At 38.5% G+C, this 22,345-nt stretch overlaps 1 protein-coding gene across 2 annotated transcripts in view; it reads right to left on the reverse strand.

The window, feature by feature from the left end:
- Positions 1 to 706: 706 nt before the first annotated feature.
- The window catches only part of Tnpo-SR (transportin 3), a 239,055-nt gene continuing 217,416 nt past the window's right edge, over positions 707 to 22,345 (reverse strand). For both annotated transcript variants that reach the window (XM_067153792.2, XM_067153791.2), the window contains 2 exons: positions 16,947 to 17,059; positions 707 to 1,148 (listed from right to left, as the gene is read on the reverse strand). In XM_067153792.2, coding sequence (XP_067009893.2) covers positions 1,088 to 1,148; positions 16,947 to 17,059 — 174 coding nt within the window. In that variant the 3' untranslated portion in view covers positions 707 to 1,087. The remainder of the gene's footprint in view (positions 1,149 to 16,946; positions 17,060 to 22,345) is intronic.

A 22,345-nucleotide genomic window follows, 5' to 3' on the forward strand; every position in this document is an offset into this window, starting at 1 on the left:
GCATGTTCAGCCAACTGACAATCTCAAGGTCAAATCCAAGGTCTTGTTTGAGTAAACATTTGAACTTAATACTGGACAAAATGATCTTACTCTAAAAATTTTTTTGTAAAAATGTTTTTCTTGAGATGCTGTGTACATGGGTTTAATATGTGTATGTTGAATAAAACCGAAATTTTTGACATGAATACAAATAATTAACTCTCGTTTAACTAAAATTGTCCAAAGCAAAAATGGGTCTTCATCAATTATTGGATGAATCATTAGGTTAATAAAGTTTGTAAAAAAGTATTTTATCCAAAGGTGTGTTTTAATCACCTATGTCGTACGTTTGGCAGCAACAAAACCGGAACTGAGGTATGTTGGCAATCATGCAAAGCTTGAATATCCCATTTGGAAAGAAAATAGTATCATCCAACCCCACTTCAACATTATCGAGGTCACTTTGCAGTTGCTCACAATCTTTTAACCGTTTACTATTTTCTTCCAAACTAACAACGGAGTCACCAACATTAACTTTCTTACTGCTTCTCCCTTCACTAGATTGATACTTGCACCATTTACATCCTGCACAGAATTACAATAATATAAAGAGTTAAACAATACTTCTTACCCAGATAATTCAATACATGCACAATATTTAAGTAAAATAAATGTTTTGTGCATGTACTGATTTAATATTTATGATTACACAATGTTCAATCAGTGATTAAAATTTTATTATATTTATTGACAATATAATGCTATGTATTATCTTTTCTTGAGTAGCAGCCCACAGATGTTCTGGACTCTGTCTTCATACATGAATACCACAAACATGTCTTTCAGTTACACTTCTCTCAATATTTACTGAAGATCCACACACGCATACTTCAAACACTCGCACACAATAGTTCCACAAGGACTTGTAACAGTAATTGCTGTTGAACACAAACAAAAAAAAAAGTTAGCACATTCTTCAACACGATGTGTTGAAGTGATGAGTCATGAATCAATTCCTCTCTTTTTCCATGTTTATCAAAATATTTCCTCAAAATGTTCCACGAAAATATTTCACGTTCCCTTCTTGTCGCCACACTATTTCCTCTAGTCAGCGAAATAGCCGAGCAAAGTCTCTCAATGCATGTGTAACGGCTTTTGATCCTTCCGCCCTGAAAAGAAAAGAAACCAAAATTTTTTGAGAAATACAAAGCATTAAAAACAACCACATCAACCACACAATGTTATATTTGCAATAATGGCAACAACATTATTTTGAATCTATCGTAGAGATGAAGCTTCCATGGTCTGTTAATTCTTCTAGTGCCAGATGGCCGTGTGTGCGAGCTGCTTCTAAAAATGCCGGAGGCCGATCTGTTGGCCATGTTTTCCTTTCGCCTGTATCTTCAATTATTGTTGCACGATGGCAGCATAAGTAATACTGCCCGAAAAATTGAAGCTTTTACTCTCTGGAAATATTGATAGCATGCGATATCAATATCACTGAGGTTTTATTAAAGCTTTCTTTAGATGCGTTGTAAGTTTCGGGCGTGGTAGTTCTGCACCCTGAGCCCTCGCGTCTCTTCCTTGTTATCTCACTTGCTTATACGTTTGTTTATTTACTTCCAATAGTGTAAAGATGGATAAAAAGTATATGAAAAATGATTAAATTCGCAATGTTTTAACTTTAAGTGATTCATTAGAGAATAATTTATCGATCCCCCTATGGGTGGGGGCGGTAGAATAACACCCACGGTATCCCCTGCCAGTCGTAAGAGGCGACTAAAAGGGGGCCCAGGGGCTCTGAACTTTGGAGCGTGGGTTGGCGACCACAGGGCCCTTAGCTGAGTCCAGGCATTGCTTCAACTTACTTGTACCAGGCTCCTCACTTTCATCTATCCTATCCGACTTCTCTTAGTAAACTCTTGTTCTTTTCCGACCCCGACGGTATTACGTATGGAGGCCTAGGGAGTCTTTCATTTTCATGCCCTTCGTGGCCCTTATCTTCCTTTGGCCGATACCTTCATTTTACGAAGTGTCGGAACCCTCCCATTTTTTCTCTCTGATTAGTGTTATAGTTGCCTAGTTGTACTTCCTCTTAAAACAATAATCACCACCATCACCACCAATAATTTATCGACTGACAAGTGTTTAAAGTAAAGAAGATGTTATTGTGTATTTAACCTGAGCATGCATAATTTTGTAAAAATTCGTAATTCTCAAAAATTACTATCAAGAACTGCATCAAACATTAGTTTTTTAAATTCAAAATTAGTGCAATATTCTCACAGAGGTATCATACCCATGATAAAAGTACACTATAAGTGTAAAAATAAGATCAAATTTTGAAATTTATTCTTTCAGAAAATAATAAACAATGCGTACACTTTTACATGAAAATGAAACTCTATTGCAATTACAGCCACACTAACAAGTTCTCTATTCACTTATGTGCTATGGAAAAAAAGAAATGTAAGTAGGAGAATATTTTTCCTTAGTGTGTGCATTTTCACTAAAATTGTCTTGGCATTCTTAGTGCAACTACATTTCAGCCTGGCATCAAAAGGGTTAAATAAATAAAAGTCTTCTTTTTTAACAGCCACTGAGCCCCACAATCTCGGAAGAAAAATTTGAGAGGCTAAAGAAATTTATTATTTATTTAAACTAATCCAGACAAATATCTGATCATTAAGACCATTTACAAGTTCATTTTCAAGTTGTTCATGTAGTCTATTGTAGCTGGACCTGTATCCATGAATTCACTTTAGTTGTCGTTGTATGAAATGAAACTACCTTCTCGATGATGTGATGGGCAGTTAGGTTGGGAACACCACAGCAGCACTTTGGAGATGGAGGTTTCCTCCCCACTTGAAAAGGAGATCAATCAGGACAGCTGCCTTATTCTGTTCTTATTCTAGGGTCACGACCAACTTGTAAAGAAAAACGATAACCTTAATGAGGCTGTAGAATATAAGAATCCATTACATTATCAAATTCTAGTATATCTGAAAATGCTTGAGAACACGAAAAGAGAATTGGAATTTCTCCACCTACAACTTATTCCTCCTCAGCTGAAGCTATAGGTGACAGCAAGGAGGTTCTTGACATACCTATATCCCTCGCTCCCCCACCTCCTCAGGTGCAAGAGCACGGAAGAACGCATCATCAATATTACACCAGACACAAGACTGTGGAAAAATGACAGGAGTTACTGTTCCAAAGGAAAGTAGGCTTAATAAGAATTGGCAACTAGGAATTAGTAGTATTTTCATCTGCATTAGTAATAAGAGCCACATTGTGTACCCACTCAAAGCCTGAGTCCCAACCAGCATTTTTCTCAGGGAGTGTTACGGTCCGAATCCATCGCAACTGTACCGGGCGGTACACCTCTACTCTGTTTATTTAAAAGTTGCGCCAGTTGAAACTCCTCTTCTGGAGGAAGTCCGAACTTTATCTACACTATTCTCTACTTTCTCAGAAGATGTCACCACGTGGAAAATTTTGAGTTTTTGAACTGTGTCACTTTTGATGTGTTTTTGTTTCGCTTGAAGTAAGAAGTGTGAACTTTCTCTTCTAGAGGACACTACTGAAGATCAACAATAGTGCGACCTAGTGCGGAGTTAAAGAACTATTTTGTTGGAGAAATTTTTATTTCAAGAGTTTGTTCTTTGTTAAATTTCCTTCTGTCATTGTTTAAGTTGGCTGTATACCCCTCTTTTTCCCCTTAGTTTGGATCTAGCCAATCCCGAATTTCTTTAATTAATTTTCCACCAATAATGTGTTTCTTTTTCCTCTATGTAGGGGTTTCTTTTCCCTAGCCAATAAAGATTTTGTGGGAGGGTGTTTTCTTTCCCCTAACGCCTAGAATCTTCCGCGAGAGGATATAAACTGCTGATTTTGGGGTCTCCGGGCCACTTCTGTTCCATCTTTCAGTGTATTAAGTACATAGCAGGAGGCGGGAAGCGCCTCTTTCTTCTTCAGCCGTTCAACACCAGGTAATGGCCTATTAATAACTTCTTTTCTTGCTAGGTCGGCAGTTTAACACTCGCGGCGGGTTCGAAGCATTTCCATCATGTAACCTTTTCCTAAAATGTAATTACTCTTTTCATCTTTTTCTTGTAAAGCTACATATTGGGATAGAGAGTGCTAACCCTCTCGAGCTCCCACTCACATTTGTTTTGAGGTGAACTTATTTTCTCAAACTATTCTTCGTTTATGTAATGTAAAGTGTTATTCTCTAAGTCACCTCTGTAGTATGGGATTAGCCCTTGCGTTAGTGGCCCAGAGCCAGATTAGGTTTTAAAAACAAGGTGTATTAGGAGTGCAAGTTCACCTCCTCTCAAATTGTTATTTTAGAGGTCATGTAATCAACCTTCTTTTCATGTAATAGACCTCCGTAGTTTGGGTATTTTACCCCTGTAAATACGTCCTTAGAGGACAGCTTGAAGGTAGAGTTTGGTGTGGCCTTGTGATAGGCTTACAATTTTGAGAGCGGATCGCTCTTTGAAATTTGTTTCTGTATGCCTCGTGCAGGCTTTATGTGTAATGTTTGGAGCCAGTGCTCCTGGGCATGAATGGGGTTTTCTGCCCCTTGGCTAAAATTTTTTTTTGGAGTAAGGCGGGGCTGATTGCCCAAGAGTTATGAAGTAAGGGCACTGAGCCCGAACCCAGTAATATTGTACCTACATTTTTGCTACTCTGTACCTGTTATGATTGTTATCTCTTGTTTTTCAAAAGAAAATATAACCTAGTTAAATTTTAAATTAATTTTACATTGCACGTTAATTTCGTAGCTTGAAACCCATTCACACCCGCACCTTCTTTCACCTCTACCTACCACGGATATCTCCGTAACAGCAACAAATAAACAATTAAAAAAAATATTTTGAGATATAAGATCTCAAACTAAATGTAAGGGCGCCATCCAATCAGTACTACAGGGTTGAACGGGACACTCTAATCTTTAACTTTAAGGCTCATCATAACACACAAATTATATATATATTCAGATCAAAGGAAAATTATGAAGGCTCCGTCGTAGGGATGGGGACGGATATTTAAACGGTCACCAAGGGTTTACTATCCTACAAGAACAAGAACCTGGAACTGTTTCCTTGCGAATGCTAAAGGAGCATTTTATTTAAGTAAACAAAACAATATTTACACACAACAAAATCTGTTGACCCTTAATTTGCCGGTAATTTGGCAAATTATTAATGAAAAAAGATTACATAATTTTTATCACTTTTGACCACTCTCCCATTTGGGTGGTGGAACCGTTGATATCTGAAGGTATCAGATTTACCTTCGTTAACACCATGACCATATTTGATCATGGACCAATTACCTGTTGGCTAAGTGGGCGCAATCACATTGACTATGTTATCGCCTCCACTTTGATTGAGATGAGACCAACCCGGGAAACTACAAAGAGACTCTAACCTAATGGTCCAGATGTAGGGATTTGCCTTCATTTTACACATATTAACTTAACTTATTATTTACAACCAACTGACATTATTACGTTAATTCGCCAGCTGACTTCCCTAGTATCATCCATCATCATCATCCGAAATAATAAGAAAAATAAAAAATATTTTATTAAATATTATTATTATTATTATTATTATTATTATTATTATTATTATTATTATCTGTGGAGATCATGATTATCGTAACCCGTAATCATCCTCGGAATAATATTTCAACTTTTCGCGATTTTTATTTTCATCTGAAATAAATAAAAGTAGCTTCATTGGTTATTCTTCTCCTTCTTCAAATATTCTCATTATTATTATTATTATTATTATTATTATTAGTTAAAATATCAAATTTTTCATTTCAACTCCCAACATCATTATTATGTCCAAAATATTAAAAAAAGTAAATTCTTCTTCTTAAAAAAAAGTAGTTTTTTAAAATATTTATTATTATTATTAATTTAAAAAAAATTAATTTCGCCTGTTACACGGTAGTCCACTCTTAATATGTTTAACGCATAACCCCTTTTACAATTCCGATTTATTTTGGCACTAATCAATCCAAACATGATTTACTTGGAATATTATTATTATTATTATTATTATTATTATTATTATTATTATTATTATTATTATTATTATTCCTCTTTCGAGAATCTTTATTTTTATTCCCCATCTTTATAATTTAGTCACATACGTTCTCTCCCAAACAGAAATCACCACGATCTGAATTCACATCGGTCGGGACATAATAGTGTTCGAACCCGCAACCTTATTTTCGTACTGTCATTAATTCATGGAGACCATATGCTCCTAAGACAATTCTCAAATCCCATAACACCTCGCAGTTGGGCAAATACCTCCAATCTCTGCAAGTGTTAAATTATTCCTTCCTTTTCCATTTTGAAGTCCATTTATCCATTGGAACTCTTCAAAACATTTTCACTAATTAACCCTCGGTGTGTGGACTCTATTCTGCCACTCAATACGCCGGTATAGAAATACAACCTCTATGCAGGCCTTAAGATCCATCTATTTCTTCATCAACATCAGTACAATTCACTTTCATTTCGGGCCGGATTTCTGTCCCACAAAACTCCAAATCTCCACCTTTGGCTCAAATCACTCTGGGCCTCAAACATAGCGTGACCATATTATAAACGTGCCTATCTCGTTTCTACCAAATTTATTTATGATTATTATGGAGTCCAAAAACGTTAAATCAAAATTAGTGTTAAAACCGGATTCACTGCACAAATTATAATTATTCACGGCACATGTGATCACCACATTAAATTACTTTAATTTGCAATCATTCTATCCAACTAGGCCCGTGCCTTTATTCTCAAAGATTATTATTAAACACGCCTGTACACATTACCCAATTTTAATGTACTACTTCGACACTTGTACTGATTATTATTATTATTTTGTCCACTGGCGAACTTCGCGATATTTACAAACAAATCAATGGACTTCATTCGGTCCCACAATAATTTAAATCACTTGGCAATCCTACCTCTGGATTATCTTAACAACATGCCTTAATATCTATAACAGTTCCGATAACGGAAAAACACTTTGGAAGCACTTCTAAAATGAATATTAACATTATCTTTATGTGAAACGTGCTCCATATCATATCAAACAACTCAAGCACTTGAATGAACAACTCAACCCTACTATACTCTATTTAATAATCAAAATTATGATGAGTGCTCGATCTAATCATGTACATATTAATTTGTCCCTTTGTCTATCTTTGAATTTATACGAGCCGGAAACGGCTTGTTTCACAATCAAGTTACCATGATAAAATAATATGATTACCTCCCCCTAACGATAGCAATCTACAAATATTTTAAAAGGTTACTCATCTCTTTTTTGTAGTCTGCTAAGCCGGACGAGAAGCACAGGCCCCGTCGTCTTTAGCCCTGCATTCCACTGGTATTCATGCCAGCTTGAAGAATTAATCCTTGACCCTTTTCAACTTTACACATTTTGAATAAAAACAAATAAAATAACTGTTGCACTCTGGAATAATTTCCACCCTAAATTCTACTCACAAATTTTACACTCTCGGCCTTGTATCTAGCCCACTTAATGTAGATATACATTCTTCATTCCTTTCCCGGACACTAGGAACATGGGATATCTCGGAATCCCCTTCACAACGGCCCGTGCGCGCACTTGAATTCCCCGTCTCACGTTCGTGTAGCTGACCAGGTATCAGTTTAGAATCGACTGTTTACTAGGTGACATAAACACTCGTGACCGTTCTCACGCAACGCACTTCCTAATCTGTTGGTAGAATCTCACACTCCGTAAGTTATGCTTTACTGAGTCCTGTCTATGTGAAACACTTCATACTAGTATACTGCTCAAGACTGTAATATGAGCTACATCACGTCATGTATCACTGTACTATGTAACAATATAATACTTCGAACCCTACTCCACGAGTAAGTACACACACGCACACCTGGCGTAATCACGACTCGAACAAATATCAGAAGTAGTTGTCACGCACCCCTGGCGTGGTGACCGCTCGAACACTTTATCAGAAGTAGTTATGCACCACTGGCGTGGTGACTGCTCGAACACTTTATCAGAAGTAGTTACGCACCACTGGCATGGTGACTGCTCGAACACTTTGTCAGAAGTAGTTACGCACCACTGGCGTAGTGACCGCTCGAACACTTTGTCAGAAGTAGTTGGTCCTTGTCCACGACCTCATATTTATACTCGTATCCCCTCTCTTCCGAGTTCAACGGAGGTCATCTTGGGACACACAGTTCCGATACCCTCATATGACAATTTGCGGTTTGGCCCGTGGCTTAAATATATGATCCAGTGATGTAATTATGTTCTCAAATGCTCTATACCAATTCTCAACTGCCTGCTTCCCTATGGGAATCAACATCTATATCATCTGATGGCCAAGCAGGCATCAATTTTTAGTGATGAGACAAAGTTTCTTAGTGCATTGGCACTGCCGGTGGCTCCAGTTAGCCTACGCAGTGGCCTCCACGGTATGCACTAGCCAGCGTATTGGTAGGTGTGCTAGGTACCAACTGATGAGCCCACCCAAGCACACGAGGGCGAAACGCTGGCAACCAAGAATGAGTTAGCTGGAAAATTTATAATGTCCAATAACGGACCATTTATATTGGTATTATCTTCTAATTAGGCGAGATTTTGGTTCCAATTTCGAATTATCGAGTGAGCAAAAGTGCAGAAAGCTACCCTGTATGTTCCGGAAGACGCGTTTTATCATCGCGTATTTCGAACTAAACAACTGAACTAACATGCGTAAAAAGAAGGATCATCAGAAATGGCTCCAAACAAGGGCCGAGGCAGACACGGATTTGTACGTAGATGAAAGAAACAGAGCGAAACAAATAGTTGTTGAATCCAAAAAGAAGTCATGGGAAGATTTTGGTAATAACCTGGAAAGGCTAGGTCAAGCAGCAGGGAAACCTCTCTGGACAGTAATAAAGAATCTTAGGAAGGGAGGTAAAAAGGAAATGAACAGTGTTTTGAGTAATTCAGGTGAACTCATAATAGATCCCAGGGAATCACTGGAGAGGTGGCGGGAATATTTTGAACATCTTCTCAATGTAAAAGGAAATCATCCTGGTGGTGTTGCGAACAGCCAAGCTCATGGGGAGGAGGAAAATGATGTTGGTGAAATTATGCTTGAGGAAGTGGAAAGGATGGTAAATAAACTCCATTGTCATAAGGCAGCAGGAATAGATGAAATTAGACCTGAAATGGTGAAGTATAGTGGAAAGGCAGGGATGAAATGGCTTCATAGAGTAGTAAAATTAGCGTGGAGTGTTGGTAAGGTACCTTCAGATTGGACAAAAGCAGTAATTGCACCTATCTATAAGCAAGGGAACAGGAAGGATTGCAACAACTATCGAGGTATCTCATTGATTAGTATACCAGGCAAAGTATTCACTGGCATCTTGGAAGGGAGGGTGCGATCAGTCGTTGAGAGGAAGTTGGATGAAAACCAGTGTGGTTTCAGACCACAGAGAAGCTGTCAGGATTAGATTTTCAATATGGGCCAGGTAATTGAAAAATGCTACGAGAGGAATAGGCAGTTGTGTTTATGTTTCGTAGATCTAGAGAAAGCACATGACAGGGTACTGAGGGAAAAGATGTTCACTATACTGGGGGACTATGGAATTAAAGGTAGATTATTAAAATCAATCAAAGGCATTTATGTTGACAATTGGGCTTCAGTGAGAATTGATGGTAGAATGAGTTCTTGGTTCAGGGTACTTACAGGGGTTAGACAAGGCTGTAATCTTTCACCTTTGCTGTTCGTAGTTTACATGGATCATCTGCTAAAAGGTATAAAATGGCAGGGAGGGATTCAGTTAGGTGGAAATGTAGTAAGCAATCTTGCCTTTGCTGATGACTTGGTCTTAATGACAGACTGTGCCGAAAGCCTGCAGTCTAATATCTTGGAACTTGAAAAGAGGTGCAATGAGTATGGTATGAAAATTAGCCCCTCGAAGACTAAATTGATGTCAGTAGGTAAGAAATTCAACAGAATTGAATGTCAGATTGGTGATACAACGCTAGAACAGGTCGATAATTTCAAGTATTTAGGTTGTGTATTCTCCCAGGATGGTAATATAGTAATTGAAATTGAATCAAGGTGTAGTAAAGCTAATGCAGTGAGCTCGCAGTTGTGATCAGCAGTATTCTGTAAGAAGGAAGTCAGCTCCCAGACAAAACTATCTTTACATCGGTCTGTTTTCAGACCAGCTTTGTTTTACGGGAGCGAAAGCTGGGTGGACTCAGGATATCTTACTCATAAGTTAGAAGTAACAGACATAAAAGTAGCAAGAATGATTGCTGGTACAAACAGGTGGGAACAATGGCAGGAGGGTACTCGGAACGAGGAGATAAAGGCTAATTTAGGAATGAACTCGATGGGTGAAGCTGTACGCATAAACCGGCTTCGGTGGTGGGGTCATGTGAGGCAAATGGAGGAGGATAGGTTACCTAGGAGAATAATGGACTCTGCTATGGAGGATAAGAGATTTAAAGATAAGAGGTATAGAACTAAATGAGGCCACAACACTAGTTGCAAATCGAGGATTGTGGCGATGTTTAGTAAATTCTCAGAGGCTTGCAGACTGAACGCTGAAAGGCATAACAGTCTATAATGATAATGTATGTATGTAATGAAATGTCTTTCTTGTTCACAGTGCAGATTTGCGTGCTCCTGGTAATATCCGACCACAGCGGCTACTGCGTAGTGTCATTTTTATTTCTCTCATGAGCTTGAACACGACTGCTGAACATAGTTTTCGTTTTGAAGAGACAGTGACATATGCTGCACTGAAGAATATGTTGGCAATGTAGGTGATGGTGATTACTGTTTTAAGAGGAAGTACAACTAAGCAACCATTTTCTATTATTATTATTATTATTATTATTATTATTATTTTCAACCACTGAAACTGAACTTTGTACTTCTGGAGTGAGAGAATCAGCCATCTAGGAAAAGTCCTAGTCTGTTGCCCAGGAGACACCCGGTTGTATAACAATATCACATGCAAATACTGTATATTCTACTAGGAGGTTTCTCTCGTGTCCCCTGACCATGGCAACTCAGAGTAATAATTTCGAGCTAGCGGAACAAAACCTTACTGCTACTTTGAAGACGCTCTCAGATTATTATGAAGAAAATCACCTCAAGCCAAACCCATTGTAAACTAATGTGTGTGCCTTTCATTTAAAGAACAAAGCAGCCCCATGGAAGCTGCATGCGAATTGGAAAGGACTGGAGCTGGAACAACACAGCAATCCTGCAGTTTACCTCGCTGTTACCCTGGATTGCTCGCAGATCTTCACCACACACTGCACCAAACTGAAGGCAAAAGTTTCATCACGAAATTGCCTACTGCGTAAGGTAACTGGTTCTGGACAGGATGCCCATCCCCAGACAGTACGGACAACTGCCCTAGCACTCTGCTGCTGAATAATATGCTATTCCCGTGTAGTACAAATTAGCTCATGCAAAGAAAGTCGACACTGCATTGAATGAAACTTGCAGGCTAATCACAGGCCATTTAAAACCAACACCCTCACAGAAGTTGTATTCACTTGCAGGTACAGCCCCACCTGATATTAAACATGAGGTGGCTGCTAATATTGAGAGAAAAAAGGTTTTCAGCATCTCAGCCCATCCCCTTCATGAACATCAGCCACTACCAGCTCGACTGAAGTCCAGGAAGAGTTTTCTACAGTCTTCTGCTCCACTTGATTCTGACCCAAAAAAGGCCACGGTTAAGCTATGGATAGAGCCCTGCGTGGATATACAAAATAACATCCGCATCCGCACTTCCTTCATCCGCAAATTGTTATGCGCGGATATTATAAATATTTACCTACAGTATATTACACCCAAAGATATTGAAACGGATAGATCTGTTAACATAATACAACAGGCCTGAGACCTGGCAGCACAAGCCCTACAGTCACAGGTTTACGAGGGATTTTCTCTTTCGACAACTACTGACGTATTGACCTTTGTTCCTTTCTTCCACTAATTGCGGGCAGAAGCCAGTTAGGCTTAGGTCAAATTTACGCCTTTATGATCTCAAAGCTCTATATATCACCATTCTCCTATACCAATGTCACAGGTCGCCTAACTACAAGCAAAAGTAAGAGTATACCTGAGTGAAAATCAATAAACATCATTATTTAGAAATTATCAGCAAAATTATCTGCACTGGCATACAGTTTGTATCCACCAAGGTACTAACTTTGTGGATATCTGCGGATATCCGAATCCGTGCAGGGCTCTAGCTAGGGAAACAAAGGTACCCGAAACATCCAGAACGTGCTGAAATTGAAGAAAAGTTGCCACCTGGTCACAAAGAGGGATGGTGTATATGGAAGTCCTTAAACAGACTGCGGACTGGCGTTGCAAAATCTAAGTACAATCTTATGAAATGGGGCATCGTGCATGGTGGGGATTCATTGTGTGAATGTGGAGAGGAACAGACTTCTAGGCATCTCTTGGACTGTCGTCTATGCCCAGATTCATGTACAGGGTTGGAACTGGCACTGGCTGGAAACAATGCCATCAATGCAGCCAAATACTGGTCACAGCTTGTGTAAATATTGTATATATAGTATAGATATTTTCATGTAACACTTGATTTCTCCTTTTTGATTTTTATGTATGTTCTTCCATGTGTTATGCTTCATATGCAAACCTTTCAAGTGCTTCATTTATAACTATATACGATTAATTTGTTCATGTATATTTTTAATATTCAGTACATATATTCAGTATCTTTTTCTCATATATATTGGTACCTCTGACAAATAAATAAATAAATAAATAAATAAATAAATAAATAAATAAATAAATAAATAAATAAATAAATAAATAAATAAATAAATAAATAAATAAATAAATAAATAAATAAATAAATAAATAAATAAATAAATAAATAAATAAATAAATAAATAAATAATTATTATTATTATTAACTTTATTGGCCACATTGGGCCACTTGAGTCTTCCATGTACACTTTTTCTTTGAAGGTCGTACTGTTTGATTCTTCTTATCTGCCCAGTACTTCTTCATTCGTTCTGATTGCAGTGTTTGTAATTCGTCTGAAATCTCTTCAGGCCTTCTGTGCATCATTTCAGTTGAAAATTTGTGATTCTTAAGAAGGGTGGTAATTTTAATTCTTGTTCTCTGCATCTGTAATTTCCTTTATATAACACTAATCAGAGAGAGTCCGGCTCCATGGCTAAATGGTTAACGTGCTGGCCTTTGGTCACAGGGGTCCCGGGTTCGATTCCCGGCAGGGTCGGGAATTTTAACCTTAATTGGTTAATTTCTCTGGCACAGGGACTGGGTGTATGTATCGTCCTCATCATCATTTCATCCTCATCACGATGCGTAGGTCGCCTACGGGCGTCAAATCAAAAGACCTGCACCTGGCGAGCTGAACATGTCCTCGGACACTCCCGGCACTAAAAGCCATACGCCATTTCACTTCATCAGAGAGAAAAATGAAAGGGATCCGACACTTCGTAAAATGAAAGTATCGGCCAAAGAAAGACAAGGGCAACGAAGGGCGTGAAAGTGAAAGATTCCCTAGGCCTCGAGTGCTCTAATACCGCCGGGGGCGCAAAAGGAACAACAGTTGACCAAGGGAGGTCAGATAGGATAGATGAAAGTGAGGAGCTTGGCACAAATAAATGGAAACAACGACAAGACTCAGCTAAGGGCCCCATGGTCGCCAACCCACGCTCCAAAGTTCAGAGTGCCTGGGACCCCTTTTAGTCGCCTCTTACGACAGGCAAGGGATACCGTGGGTGTTATCCTACCGCCCCCACCTACATGGGGATTGGCACTGTAGATGTATATGATATGATCTACCACTTCCGTTTATTCTTCATTTCATCCAGTTTTTCATTCAGCATCTGCAGTGCTCCATTTTGCAAACTTCAGTTCCAAATGGCGTCACATGATACATAAACAGATTGTCAGCATAGATATTGGTATCGGAAACTCCTAACTGATTACACAATAGGGTTGATATAAATGGAAAACAGAAGTGGTCCGAGGAGAGACGCCTGTAGGACTACAACCTCTATGGATTACCACGGTGAATATTTATTATTGTTACTTCCACAGATGTAAGAGTTCATACACTGGAGACTGTTTGTTGAAAGAAGGAGCTTAAATAGTTTAGGAAGTAGTGTGTCTCTACCAACTGAGTCAAAAGTCATAGAGAAGTAAAGGAGAGCTAAGACTGTCAACTTCTTAAATAACATTAAAGCATGTTCCATATGAGAAACAATTAAATATTTTATATATTTTTAGATTACAAGAAGCTGTTTGGTTTTCACCTCTGTATATCAACTCCTCAGCGCCAACCTGTATGGAGGGCATAGACCCTCTTTTCTTCTGTAGCCGCCAACCTCTATACTGGGTATAGATCCATACATGGCTTTCTATTTACACTTGTAGCATGAAGAGTTTTAGAGTTATCGAAATGCAAATGATTTTCATTCCAATAAGAAAATTTGGGATTTATCATTGTTGCAAAATAAGAATTGTAGTTCATTAAAATATAGTTGTTTGTGCAAGGACAAATATTTTTCAAGCAATTCTGAGGAATAATTTCTAATTTTTTAATAGTCTGTTTGCTTCATTCTTTCCCACAGAACAAAATAAAAAAATTGTGATCCGAGAAGTTTGTCTTTTCATGTGATGTTCTGAGGTTTCCCTCAGGAAAGCTGAAGTTATCTATATCCATATCATCTGATAGCCTGGCCAGCTTCAACATTTGCAAAAGAGATAGTCTCTCATAGTGCACTGGCACTGTTGGTAGCTTCAAATAGCCTATGCAGTGACCTCCACAATATGCCTTAGCCATGCATCTTGGTAGGTGTGCTATTTACCAAATGACGAGCCCAAATTAGCACACTGGGAAAAAACAATGGCAACAGGAATGAGTTAGCCTGAAAATTTATAATGTCCAATAACGGACCCATTATATTGTTATTACTAAGGTAATGTGAAACAATTATGTAATTATCCACATGTACATAGTTTTATCATAAGGAATTCAAAATTTCATGTATAGGGCTACTCTTCTACTTGTAGTAACATTTTAAGTCAATCAATGCATTTCAGACGTGCGTAGTTGAAATCTCCTCCAGCTGCAGATTAGGAATCTGTCTAAATGGCTTGATGCTGTGGGGTTAAGTAAACTAGCAGTACCTGTGCACTTTGCTACATATACAATTTTTTTTTTTTTTTTTTTTTTTTTTGCTAGTTGCTTTACGTCGCACCGACACAGATAGGTCTTATGGTGACGATGGGACAAGGAAGGGCTAGGAGTAGGAAGGAAGTGGCCGTGGCCTTAATTAAGGTACAGCCCCAGCATTTGCCTAGTGTGAAAATGGGAAACCACGGAAAACCATTTTCAGGGCTGCCGACAGTGGGGTTCGAACCTACTATCTCCTGAATACTAGATACTGCCGCACTTAAGCGACTGCAGCTATCGAGCTCGGTATATACAATTTTTAAGAAAATAGTTCACTGATAAATGTATATGATCATCAATGGAATTGAATGTGTTCCACAATAAGCAGGTGATCCAGGTCCAATGTGATTTCCAAATGAAAGGACCAAAATACATCCTGTAGGATATGTATATAAATTACTTCCATGTCAAATTTGTTTAACATTTGCATTACTTAAAGTGTCAGGTCCTTCCCATAAGGAAGGTCTGGAATTTTCAATTTTTCTAGGAATCTTGGGAGTATCAGGTTTCCTAGGACAAAGTTTAAAGTTTCTAGGATGCCTGGAAGTGCCTCATTAATTCATGCCCATTTTCATTTTTATACCTACATTTATAGATCACTACACTTCGATTTCCATTTATTACTCTCGATTACCTCCTTAACGTCTTCAAAATTTTCCCCAAACATTCTCAGAGTTTGATATAAAAAATAAACTAAGATTTTCAGAAAACATTTAAACCCATGTAAATGGTAGGTCATAACATTGGAAAACAGCCTCCCACTGGGTGAAAAAATGCTTATAGTTCTATTTTGCCTCTGAGCCTCAATTTCAATCCTCCTCCCATACCTCCAGCGTGGTCTACAAAGGGAATTTTCAGAATTTTCAAGTTTTCTAGGGGACTTTGAGGTATAAAATTCTCTGATTTTCCCCCCCTTCTTTCCCATCAGTCCTTGGATCGGTTTGATAGAGTTCTCCAATCCATCCCGCCTTACTCTATCCTACCCCACTCTTCCAATTAATGTACACACTAACCTTCCCACTACAGACCAAATGGCCCTCCAGATTCAACCTGCCAGTGTTTCAGTGAACTAGGCTCTCCCGAGCTCATTTAGGACATTATGCATCTCACTTTGACACAGCTTAGATAAATGACCCTGTATATCGCAGCTGGTCTTCTGAGTAGAAGCCGTGAACGTTAAATTATTGCCCGGTTGGTCTAGTTTGATGCAGGTTTCGCACTACCCTACACTGACCCAATCTATTCATCGCTATGTAACTATCACGTCCTACATCCTTCCTATCCATTTGCCTTACTGACTCCTTTGTCTTCCTTAGCAGTTTTTATCCTATACACCTCCTTCCAATGCTAAAGGAACAAATCCTGCATGTCTCAGAACATGATCAACCAAACTCTCTCTCCTTGAAGTCATATATTGCCGAATTATTCTCTTCACACCTAGTCGGTTCAATAGCTCTTCATTTGTGATCTGAATGACCCTTCTCATCATTCTTGTATAACACCACCAAGTTTCGAAGGTGTCTGGAAGCACCTCATTAATTCTTGTCTATTTTAATTTTTATATCTTCCTTTATACTTTGATAAGTTAATTAGCCATAATGCAGTCATTTTAAGGTTATAAAATATAAGTGTTCAGATGTGATAACAACTAAGGCAATACAGTACCTTATGAGAGACTGATGAAAATCACAGAGTTGTTTATGGGTTGCTGTCACACTGCCGCTTGAGTTCTGCATAGGAAGAGCTTTAACAGCCACTTCTAACCACTGTCCAACAGACTGAAAGAGAAACAAAATAGTAGTATTAGTATAAAACTTTATGGCCAACAAACATTGTAAAAATCAATCCCAGGCATTGAAAGAACATATCAAGTACTCAAGTTCACTTCTGTAATATGAAACCTGCCAACCTTTGAAAAAAAAAAAAAAAATCGAGAGATTGTGGAAACATTATTTTTCTTGCCATGTGATGCTGAATATTCATATTGGGAAACAAAAACGCAAAAATATGACCCTTTTCTTGATTTAGTAACTGTTCTGAGAATTGTTTCAGAAAATGATAATTATATTTCTTAGTAACATGTGGCAACTTTTCTGAGAATTGTTTGAAAACAAAGATAATTATATGTCTTCACCATAGTAAAAGTCCGGCTCCATGGCTAAATGCTGGCCTTTGGTCACAGGGGTCCCGGGTTCGATTCCCGGTAGGAACCCTAGGAACCATCATTGGTTAATTCTGGCCTAGGGGGTCAAATCAAAAGACCTGCACCTGGCGAGCCAAAAAAAGTCCTCAGACACTCCCGGCACTATAAGCCATACGTCATTTCATTTTACCGTAATAAAACATTGAATGAGTCGTATACGCGAACAAACGTCTATGTTACATTCCCTATATATTGAGAAAAACAGCAATAAAGATGATTGTTGATTGCGGGACATGGCTACGCGAGAGAATGTAACACAGACTTTTGTTCCGTAAACCAACAGGTTAGAAGTGCAAGCGCTCACTCATTCGCAAATAATGGATGTATACAAAGGAAAATAGTGTCATTTCAAAGTTTTAGCCTAATTATAATGATTTGATGCGTACAAATACTATTCCATTAAATATAAAACGTAACTGAACTCGTTTCTTTACAGTGGTTAATATTTTCTTAGAAAGTAACTACTGTGCTCTTCATTCTGGTACTTCAATACAATAATTTGCACATCTTTATAATAATTATTATTATTATTATTACATCATCTGGGGGTGAAGCTGATTCCTGCCCGTGGTGCCCCTGCTAAGGTAGTTGGAATTAAAACTCCATTACCGAACCGAATGTCAGCATACCAGAAGTACTAGATGGCAACTACTCTTCAAAGGCCCTTTTCAAGGCCGAAATTAACTATAATATGCCATAACGTAGAAGGTCTATCACCATCTAAAGAGGTATTATTGAGTCAAATCTGTCAAACTAATAACTGTGACGTGCTTTGTATTCAAGAAACACACAGAAGTGACCATCAACGACGTCCCAAAATTGCTGGTTTACGACTTGTGGCTGAAAGACCACATAGTCAGTACGGAAGTGCAATATTTGTTCATCCTGACAATCAGGTCTCGTCAACATCTGTAACAGATCACAATAACATTGAAATTATAACAGCTGAGCTTAGTAATTGCACTATCTCATCGGTGTATAACCCACCAGGTACTGATTTTTCCTTTATGCCCCCTGATAACTTTTGCAAACAAACTACGAAATTTGTAGGCGGAGATTTCAACAGTCATAGTACAGTTTGGGATTATGCACATGATGATGGAAATGGGGATGCTTTATTGCTGTGGGCTGATAATTTCCAACTTAGCCTTATACATGACAGTAAGCTTCCACCAAGTTTCAACAGTGGTCGTTGGAAACGTGGTTACAATCCAGACCTTATTTTCGCCAGTGAACATGTATCTCACCAGTGTGCGAAATCAGTCTGTTCTCCCCTACCTAACTCTCAACATCGCCCTATTATGTGCCAAATAACCACTGTAACACGACTGATTACAGTACCTTTTCGGAGAAGGTTTAACTTCAAAAAGGCTAATTGGGAAAAATTTAGCAATACACTTGACAGCTTCATACGGGAGATTCCTTCAGAACCAGAATCGTACGACACTTTTGTTGATGCAGTATCGAGAGCCTCACGTTCATCAATACCCAGAGGTTGCAGAACACACTACTACCAAGGTTTAACTGCTGATGCAAAAGTCTACCTAGAGAACTACCTTGCCCTCTTCGAAGTGAACCCTTTCAGCAAAGAGACAATTTCAGCTGGACATGACTTACTCTCTTCAATCTCAGAAAACAAAAGGAAAACTTGGTTGAAACTGATGGAGGAAACAGATTTCTCAGTTAATAGTCAAAAGGCTTGGAGACTTCTGAAAAAACTGAACAGTGACCCAACCAAATGTTCAGTCCATGCTAATGTTACAGCCAATCATATTGCTTCAGAGTTGCTTAATAATGGCAAATCACGATCAACTATTAGGAAATCAGAGTCAAAAATTGTGACCGGGGAATCTGAGGCTATCAGTACTTTAGCCAGACCATTTAATCTCAATGAATTAGAAACTGGTATTACAATGTGCAAAAGTGATAAAGATGCAGGTTTGGACGATATCTGCACTGAGCAAATAAAGCACTTCGGTTCTGGAACAAAGTTGTGGCTCGTGGAATTATTCAACAAACGCCTAGCATCATCCAACATCTCAAAGATTTGGCGGAAGGCACAGGTGATTGCAATCCTAAAACCAGGCAAAAACCCTGAAGATCCAAAAAGTTATAGACCAATATCTCTTCTATGCCACTTGTATAAAATTATGGAACGAATGATTTTGAATCGCCTAATGAAGTTATTGACCCACTTCTTATCCCACAGCAGGCAGGATGTAGACCAGGAAGAAATTGCACCTCCCAGATTTTGCATCTAACTCAGCACATTGAAGATGGCTTTGAGTTAAAAAAAGTCACAGGCGTCGCATTTGTTGATCTCACAGCGGCGTATGACACGGTAAACCACAGACTCCTGTTAAAAAAATTTCACAGTCTTACTAAAGATCTTGAGTTAACACGACTGGTAGCTACACTTCTTCATAACCGCTGATTCTTTGTTGAATTTCAGGGTCGGCGAAGTGGTTGGCGAACTCAAAAGAATGGCTTGCCTCAAGAAAGTGTACTGGCGCCTATGTTATTTAATATATACACAAATGATCAGCCACAGCCTCAAGACACCAAGAGTTTTATCTATGCTGATGACCTTGCTCTCGCTGTCCAGTCCGATAATTTTGAAGATATAGAATGCACCCTGAAAGCTGCCCTAGAACAACTCGGCACCTACTATGATCAAAACCAACTTGTGCCAAACCCGAGCAAAACGCAAGTTTGTGTATTCCACCTACATCGACAAGCCAACAGGAAACTCGTTGTGACATGGAATGGAGCTACGCTTGAGCGTCACTCTCGCTCGCAGTCTCACCTTCAAGGTGCACTGTATGAATGTAAAACAAAAGGTCTCTTCCAGGAACACACTACTTAGAAAACTTGTTGGATCTACTTGGGGCACACACCCATAAACTGTTAGAACTACTGCACTAGCCTTATGTTACTCCGCCGGTGAATATGCCTGTCCAGCGTGGTACAAATCTGCCCACGCAAAACAGACTGATGTGGCACTCAATGAAAGTTGTAGAATAATTACTGGTGTCCTGAAGCCAACTCCTCTCGAGAAAATCAATTACCTTGCCGGTATTGCTATTTGTGACGTCAGGAGAGAGGTTGCTGCTAACAACGAAAGGCTTAAAACAAATTTAATGCCTTCACATCCACTATTTGGATAACAACCTGCCCAACAAAGACTGAAGTCCAGGAAAGCATTTTTAACATCTTCAGAACACATGGAAGGATCATTGGACAAAGCCAGGATTACCAAATGGAAACAAAAGACCCCTGGCCTTTTGAAATGGATGGAACCATGGGAAGTGTTGCCTCCCGGTCACACCGAGGACTGGTTGACATGGAGGTCCTTAAACAGACTTAGATCTGGAGTGGGTAGAACCAGAGCGACTCTACAGAAATGGAACTTCCCCATCGATACGGCCTTTTGTGACTGTGGTGAACTTCAGACAACTGAACACCTGCTATGTTGTCCTTGTGTCCATCAAACTGCACAATGGAAGACTTGGTGCTGGCTAATCCAAATGCCCTTGAAGTGGCCAAATTTTGGGCCGAATCTGTATGACATATATTGTTGTAGACCTTTTACTTGTATATATTTGTGCATATAGTTTGTTTCTTTTAAATGTAGTATTATTCTATTGTACTTCTGATTCGAATAAAGAAAGATCATCTGGTTACACATTAACGGCAAAATTTGAAAATGTACAACAAATATATTCAAATTGATATGCACAGAAAATAATCAATAATAGCAACACTGTAAGTTATATTTTTCAACTCACTTGTAGTTTATATTCTGATGTTTTAGGTTTACATAGAAACTATGATACTCCTTCAAGTACAGTATTTCACCATATCCTGAAGATCCTTCTTTTTTTCCTTCATAATCGGCAAATCATCTGAATACAAAGGAACAAGGTCAAAAATTGAAAATGTCTCACCAATGATGACATTTCTTGGTGTCACAACAGAATAATATTGGAATGGTATTATTGTATTGTGCAATTTTCTAACATATACACCACTAGGGTCATCTTTAGTACATTTTATCCACATAGCCTCCATGACTTTTAGTTCCTTATTCTTCATGATACCCCTGGTCAGTGGTTCAAAACTTTTGAAGTAATTTCTGTCCATCTCTGCTATTTCATAGTTTCTTGAAATAAATTATTCTCCTATCACATACTTCCATTCAGAAGGAACGTGGATTGTAAAAACTTTTTTGTTTGTTTTTCAATTAATGCGAAGTCTCTGTCACATGGTAGGAAGCTGTGTCCCGATCAGAGAATTTTTTTATGAACTTCATCAAAAAATCCTGAGGTAACAAATCTTCTGAATAGTACAAGATGTAGCCAGTTATTATTTTGTCCTACGCATCGATAGGGCCATACAATAAGTTTTCTGCTCTCCAAACTGCTTGGTTGAAAGTTTTCAGTGATGTGTTTTAATAAACATGCTGCTATTTCTGTCGATCCTCTCTTCCCAATTGTTTCATTCCAGAGATAGAAAGTTACTTTATTTCGTCCTATGCCATGTATAGCAAAATTGTAGCAAGACAGCTGTCGTTGGTTGTATATTGATGAATGCGTAACTGTAGGGCAGAACAGAACTTGTTGCAGATCGACACAAAGCACAGTTACATTTTCATTCCTTTCGGCAATTTCACCATCGTTGTGCATGGCTTTATATGCTTGATCGGCTTTGTGATGGTGCAGCATACTATCAGTCTGTATTTTCTTCCGCTTTTCTTCTGTTTGTCTTGATTAATTAATTTCATAATGTTCCGTATTGATATCTATAATATGTCTATAATATATCTATAATATGCCAAGCAGCCAAGCTACACACTTCCCAA

The sequence above is a fragment of the Anabrus simplex genome, chromosome 9 (genome assembly GCF_040414725.1).
Source record: "Anabrus simplex isolate iqAnaSimp1 chromosome 9, ASM4041472v1, whole genome shotgun sequence".
NCBI lineage: Eukaryota > Metazoa > Arthropoda > Insecta > Orthoptera > Tettigoniidae > Anabrus > Anabrus simplex.